This window comes from Ichthyophthirius multifiliis, assembly GCF_000220395.1.
Source record: "Ichthyophthirius multifiliis unplaced genomic scaffold scaff_1120509250990, whole genome shotgun sequence".
NCBI classification, from domain to species: Eukaryota; Ciliophora; class Oligohymenophorea; order Hymenostomatida; genus Ichthyophthirius; species Ichthyophthirius multifiliis.
Window position 1 is genome coordinate 1 of NW_004086307.1, and position 7,623 is coordinate 7,623.

Consider the following 7,623-nt stretch of genomic DNA (forward strand, 5'->3'; position numbering starts at 1 on the left):
ACTTTTAAATATTTATAAAATAAAATAAAATAAATTAAATATTTTATTTTATTTTAATATAATATTAGATTTATTTTTATTTCATTTATAATTTTATTTTAATATATTTATTTTATTTATAAAATCAATTTTATTATACATTTTTATTTAATTTAAATTTTATCAAATTATTATAATTCATATTTAATCTTTATTATTTTTAAAAAAATTATAATTAGTTGAAACATTATTTTGATATATATATTTAAATTGTTAATAATATTATTTTTTATATTTTATATAAATTTTAATTTTTTTAATTTAATTGTTCTTAATAATAATATAAAAATGGAAAGTTATTTAACTCCAATTAAAATAAAGAATGATGAAAAGATCATAAATTTTTTTAACATAAATTAGTAAGCCTTATTTTTATCATCTTAAATAAAAAAAAATTAATTGAATTAAACTTAAATATATAATTATGATATTTTCACATAAAATATATCATAAACATAGAATTTAATGCTTTAGCATGTTGAAAGTTGTTAAAACTTTTGTTGCTATTTTATTTTTAATAATGCTAAATTAGAATAAAATATTGGAAAACAATTAGAAATTGATTTACCTTAGATTGGATATTTTAAACTAACAAATAATGAAAAAGATTTAATAGTTACTACAAGTTGTGAAAAAGGATAATAAATTAATTGTATTATGAAATAATATTTTGTTGATTTTATGTTTCTTTAATGATAGATTTTCAAATTAATTTATATTATTATTATAATCTATTATTACATATAAATATTCAATACATTTAATTTTTCTGCATCCACCTTAATTATAAAATAAGAGTATAAATAAATAATTGTGAATTTTTTTTTTCACCTTTGTATAATAAAAGCTAACATACAAAATTATAGGATCTTTTTTAAATATGTTAAATTTTAAAATTTTGCTTACGAAAAATAGATATTATAACTTTAATTATTAAATTATTTTTTGTTTTTGTTTTTATAAACAAATTATTTATAATTTTATTATAAGTTTTTTAAAGTTATTAAAAATTTTGTTTAGAATATAAATTTCTTATACATCCTTATTTTATAAAAATATATTTTTTTTATTTTTAAATATTAAGTTTATTATATATTTTAGTTTTATTTTTAAAGAAATTTCAATATCAATGATAAAATGATTTTTAATTACGTTATTTAATATATATATTTCAATATTTCTATCCTCTTTTTATTATTTTCTTTTTGAAAAGATTTATTTTACTTATTATAATTACATTTTTATTTTTTTCTAAAATAAAAGGAATAATTATATAGTAAAATTAAATACAAACAAAAAAATTAAACGTCTTTTTTTATAGATGTTTAGCTTCTTAATAAAAATTTAAAAAAAAAATATAGAAAAATTACATATTATTTAAAATATTAAATTAGATTATTATTATAAAACTGGGATTATTTTTAGAATTATTTTATATAATAAATGCATTTTTATTTTTAATTTACAAAAGTATTCACAAATAATAATAATAAATTTTTTATATTCTAATTTTATATAAATTATATATTCAAATTTAGTAAATATTTAAAAAAAATTATTTTAATACATGAATCAAGTAAGTATCGAACAATATTTTTATAAAAAAATTAAAAATATTTATAAATTTAAATTTTAAAATAAGATAATATTGAAAAATTATCTAAAAACCTATATATTTAGTAATATTATTAATTTATAATAAAAATAGAAAAACTCATTGTATAAACGCAATTATTATTTTAAATTTATACTTATAAAATTTGGATTTATATTTTATTTGTATTTATCTTTTTATTTTTATTATTATTTTTAAATATTCATCTTATTTTAATACTTTTGAAACATCAAAAAAAATTAATTTATAAAAATAATAATTAAAAAAATATTTATATTTTATTAAATGGTTTAAGAAGTTCAATCAAGAAAGGATGAAGAAGTTGAAGAACTTGCTTTAAATTTTATAATAGATCCTTAAGAATTATCAAGTTTATTTGAAATAGATAATATAAGAGATAAAGTAAGCTAAAGTAAATTAATAGTCCTTGGAGGTGCAAAAGGTTTATTAGATTAATTATTCACAAATTTAAAAGCAGGAATAAATACAAAACCAGATGAAATAAAAGCTCGCAAAATATTTTATGGTGATAATAAACCTGCTCTGAAAAAAAGAAAAACTTTATTTTAAATGATAATGGATTGTTTTGAAGATTTAATGTTACAAATTTTATGCATTGCATCTTTTGTATCAACAACAATAGGTATTAAAATATTTATTAATAAAAAATTAAAATTAAATTATAGGTATTTTAGAAGATGGTTTTTAAAAAGGCTGGATGGAAGGTGGAACAATAATATTAGCAGTGATAATTATAATAAGTATTTCAGCAGGAAATAATTACGTTAAAGAAAAATAGTTTTAGAAACTTTCTGAAAAACGTGAATAAATGAATATTTAAGTTACAAGGAATGGAAAAGTAAAAATAAAAAATAAAAAAATAATATGTACTAATATACAGGTTATATAAATTGATTCTAAAGAGTTACTTGTAGGGGATCTTTTACATATTTAAATAGGAGACGTAATGCCTGTAGACGGTATTTTACTTGAAGGAAGTGAAATTAGTATGGATGAATCAAGTGTTACAGGAGAAAGTGATTTAGTTACTAAATGCCCTGCCTTATCAGGTGAAGTTTCATAAGATACTTATTTCTTAATTTCTGGATCAAAAGTAATTATTTTCTTACTTTGTTTGAAAATTTGATTTTTAGGTAATGGATGGGAGCGGTCTTATATTAGTTTGTACAGTAGGTTCAAATACATAATTAGGAAAATTAAAAGAGAAATTATAGGAAGAATAACCTCCAACCCCTTTATAAAAAAAACTCGAAACAGTGGCTGAAGATATAGGAAAAGTAGGCTCAGTAGCAGCTTGCCTAACTATGTGTGCAATATTGATACACTTAATAATGAATATAATTTTAGGCGAACATTGTTTTTTATGCATTGAAAGTTTAAAAGAAATTATTAACAGCTTTTTGGTTGCAGTTACTATTATTGTTGTAGCAGTACCTGAAGGTCTACCTTTGGCAGTTACCATAGCTTTAGCTTATTCAGTAAATAAAATGAAAGAAGAAAATAATCTAGTTAAATAACTTTCTTCATGTGAAATTATGGGTGGAGTAACTAATATATGCTCAGATAAAACAGGTTATTATTTATTTAAATTTATTTATAAAAAAATAATAAGGTACTTTAACCCAAAATATAATGACTGTTTCAAATATGTATATTGATAATAGAATATATAGAAGAGAATAAATAAGAAGAGACTAAGTAGCTCAAACATTATCATCATGTCTTGCAGAATGTATATGTATAAATTCATCTGCTTATCCAGAGAAGGACATATAAAAAAATAAATGGATATAAACAGGTTTTTTATAATACAAACAAATCAATAAAAATATAAAATTTAATAAAAAAAGGAAATAAAACTGAATGTGCCCTGATAGAGTTAGTAGATTAACTTGGATATTATTATTAAAATTTTAGGCCTTGTGATAATATTTTAAGGGTAATTCCATTTAGTAGTACACGAAAAAAAATGACTACTGTTTATTAATATAGTCCGAATTGTTTTAGAGTTTATGTAAAAGGAGCTAGTGAGATAATTTTAGAAAGATGTACATTCATAAAGTGCAGAAATGAAAACATAATATGCGATTTTAATTAAAAAGAGAAAATAAAAGTTTAAGTAATAAAAAAATTTGCTGATTAAGCGCTGAGAACACTAGCTCTAGCTTATAAGGATATAGAAATATAACCAGGAACATCAGCTTAATCTTTAAACGAAAATTTTTTAGAAACTAATTTAACGCTAATAGCGATAGCAGGAATAAAAGATCCAATAAGAACCGAAATACCAAAAGCAATATAAATATGCTATAGAGCAGGAATTAGAGTCAGAATGGTTACTGGTGATAACCTTAATACAGCTGTTGCAATAGCAAAAGATTGTAAAATCCTGACTTAGGATTATAAGGTAAATTAAAATAATTATGAAGTAATGGAAGGTAAAAAGTTCAGAGAATTAATTGGAGGAATAGCATATGATAATCCATATGCATAAAATATTGAAGATAGAGGAGAAGCTAAAATATTTAATTTTGATATATTCAAAAAAATTGTTAAAGAACTAAAAATCCTAGCAAGATCTACTCCTGATGATAAATATATGCTAGTTACAGGATTAATTTAAATGTAAGAAGTTGTAGCTGTAACAGGAGATGGGATATATAATATAATATAATATAATATAATATAATATAATATAATATAATATATTTATATTTATATTTATATTTATATTTATATTTATATTTATATTTATATTTATATAATAGAACTAATGATGCTCCTGCTTTAAAAAAAGCAGATGTTGGTTTCGCTATGGGTATTGCAGGTACAGAAGTTGCAAAAGAAGCTGCAGGTATTATTCTATTAGATGATAATTTCGTCAGCATTGTAACCGCATGTAAATATGGAAGAAATATATATGATTCTATTAGAAAGTTTATTTAATTTTAATTAACTGTTAATGCTGTTGCTTTATTTATGTGTTTTATGGGTGCTGTAGTTATTAAATAATCTCCTTTAAATTCTATTTAAATGCTTTGGTATTTTTTTTTTTTTTTTTTCTTTTTAAATATTAATCATAATAATAATAAGGGTAAATATTATAATGGATACTTTTGCTTCTCTAGCCTTATCAACTGAAAATCCTTCCGATTTACTTTTACTAAGATAACCTTATGGAAGAAATGATTCTATTATAACACCTAACATGTAATATATAAAAAAATATGTTTTAATGTTATTATTAATTATCATTATTATTATTATTATTATTATTTTTTTTAAAAAAAAAAATTAAATATACATTAAAATATACTTTTTATAAAGGTGGCGAAATATTGTTGGATAAAGCATATATTAAATTACTGTTTTAATTTTAATATTATTTAAATTCCCATAATGGTTAGGTATATAAAGTTCGGTTGGAATTACCAAATTTTCATAAGAAAAAGGTGTTCATTTTACAATATTTTTTTAAGCATTTGTATTATTGCAAATTTTTAATGAATTTAATGCTCGAAAATTAGAAAGACATGAAATAAATGTATTCACTGGACTTTTTAATAATTACTTATTTTGGTTAATCATAATTTTAACTTTTATAATATAGTTATTCATGATCTAATTTGGAGGAGAATATGTAGGTGTTAGTTAATTAACATTATATTAACATTTAATATGTATAGGAGTAGGTTCGGGTGCTTTAATAATGGAATTGTTAATAAAAATATTTCCTAATTTCTTATTTAATAAAATTAAGATATTTAGAGAAGATTAAATGGAGTTTTCAAGGATGGAAAAGTCTCTACCTAGTTTAGTTAGAAAAAGATCATCAATTAGATATAATTGCTAAGGATTAGGTGTTAGTGAATAAAATATAAAATAATAAAATAATATAAATTGATAATAATAAAAGGAAATATTTTTTATAAATATATAACTTTTATTTTTCTGTTTTATATATTAGTTCTTTTTTTAAAAATAGGTATTTTAGATAAAAGTTATAGAATTAGCTTTAATTAAATAATTAACTTTGTTTTTTGATTTTATTATATATTTTATCAAACTTGTATTTAAAAAGAAATTTTAAAAATATTAATAGATGTTTATATATATTGTTTTTATTAAATAGATAGTATTTTTTCTTTCTTTTTTAAATAAAAAAAAATATTTGTATTAAGTATTCAATATTTAATAAATATAAATATTTTAATTAATATTTTCTAATATGAATATATAAATTTAATTATAAATTATTATGTATATGGTGATCTTTTTTATACTAAAACAAATTAACAAAAAAATATATAAATATAAGAAAATTCATTATTTTATATAGTTTAAAGTATATATATATAAGTTTAAAAAATACAAAAATAAATTAAAAACATTAGTAATTTTCCTGTATTTCTTTTTTAATTATTAAACACCAAACCAATATCAATATAGTCAAATTCAACTTTATCCCACTTTAAATTAATGTAAACCCTGGACTTAATACTATACTTTAATAATAAGCCTAAAATAAATAAATAACCTAATAATTTATAATAAATATATATACATATATAATATATATATATATATTTATATATATATATATATATATATATATATATATTTCTTGCATTTTAATGTAGAATTTTTATTCGAAGCATATTTATATTCTATGGGAATATCTAGATCAGTCATAAATTATTATTGAAATATGCAAGACTCATTTATATTATTTAATAATATAAGAATAATTATTTTTAGAAAAACTAACGAAATATAATATACTCTATTCTAATGAAGTTTTCTTTCAGGAGGGGGGAGGAGGAGTGGGAGGGATAATGATGATTATATATATATTTTTTTATACTAAATATTTTAGAATTATATATATTTATTTTCTTGTATATATTTTTTTTTCTTTAATTTTTTGTTAAAGACTCAATTAAAAAAAAATTTTTTGTTTGAATAAAAAAATAAGGTTTTTGTTTGATTTAAAAAAAAAAATTTATATGTTTCTAAATAAATAGATGATTATTTATAAAAAAAAAAAAAATTAAACTATTTATTTATTAGTTTACCCAAAAATAAATATAGTGATTTAAAACTAGTTTGTTTCTTGAGTATTTATTTAATATAATATTTTATGAAATATCATTATTTAACAAAACATGACATCCTTATACTTTAAAATAAATAAAAGGCGACTAAAGAAGGAAGTAAAAAAAAAATAACCAAAAAAAAAGAAAATATTATTGTATTTACAATATATTCTTAATATACTATAATTTTTAAAAAAATTACATATATTTATTTATTTATGGTAATATTAAAAAAAAATATTATATATATATATTTTTATTCTTTTTTTTTTATTTATTTAATATAATAAGATATTTTTAATAAAAGCTCTAATTTATAGTCTCTAATTTTATTAGATTTATTAAAATTAATTTATTAAAAGAACTTATAAAAATTAAGATATAAATAACCACACTGTTTAGGATAAAAATTGTTTATCGTTTCATAAATAAATATATATATATATATATAAAAATATATAAAAATATATATATATATATATATATATATATATATTTATTAAAAACTAAGAAATTATTAAGGAATGTATAAATAAATATATTTTATAAAGGAAAGATTTTTAAATTATTAAAAGGAAAAATTTTTTTAGACTGTTTTATATTAATTCAGTCATTTATTTATTTTTTTTCTATTTTTTTTTATTTTTTTACTCCGTTTTTAAAAATTATAATATATTAGCAAATGGTTAAAATTAATTTAGAACAAAAAATTAAATATTAATTATAGTCAAATAAAGATATTTTACATATATTTAATAAAAATATCCGTAAAAAAAAAAAAAAAAAAAAAATAGGTTAAAGGTTTAAACAATAATATATTTAGAATATAAATAAAATATATGTAATCATGAT

The 7,623-nt window shown here is 17.8% G+C and overlaps 1 protein-coding gene across 1 annotated transcript, besides 11 other annotated features; it reads left to right on the plus strand. All coding sequences in view use genetic code 6, as the record gives it.

The window, feature by feature from the left end:
• Positions 1 to 40: 40 nt before the first annotated feature.
• Positions 41 to 163: a microsatellite.
• Positions 44 to 120: a microsatellite.
• Positions 164 to 1,797: 1,634 nt separating the features above from the next.
• Positions 1,798 to 1,841: a microsatellite.
• A 98-nt stretch (positions 1,842 to 1,939) lies between these two features.
• IMG5_125530 (hypothetical protein) lies at positions 1,940 to 5,579 on the plus strand (the record flags this gene model as incomplete). Its single annotated transcript, XM_004032231.1, has 7 exons — positions 1,940 to 2,297; positions 2,341 to 2,768; positions 2,809 to 3,219; positions 3,780 to 4,300; positions 4,444 to 4,716; positions 4,769 to 4,885; positions 5,003 to 5,579. 7 exons carry the CDS (start codon positions 1,940 to 1,942, stop codon positions 5,577 to 5,579), a joined length of 2,685 nt encoding a protein of 894 aa, XP_004032279.1.
• Positions 4,334 to 4,383: a microsatellite.
• Positions 4,380 to 4,438: a microsatellite.
• Positions 4,914 to 4,952: a microsatellite.
• A 282-nt stretch (positions 5,580 to 5,861) lies between the features above and the next one.
• Positions 5,862 to 5,895: a microsatellite.
• Positions 5,896 to 6,229: 334 nt separating this feature from the next.
• Positions 6,230 to 6,296: a microsatellite.
• An 806-nt stretch (positions 6,297 to 7,102) lies between these two features.
• Positions 7,103 to 7,132: a microsatellite.
• Positions 7,133 to 7,203: 71 nt separating this feature from the next.
• Positions 7,204 to 7,267: a microsatellite.
• A 121-nt stretch (positions 7,268 to 7,388) lies between these two features.
• Positions 7,389 to 7,420: a microsatellite.
• Positions 7,421 to 7,623: the final 203 nt, after the last annotated feature.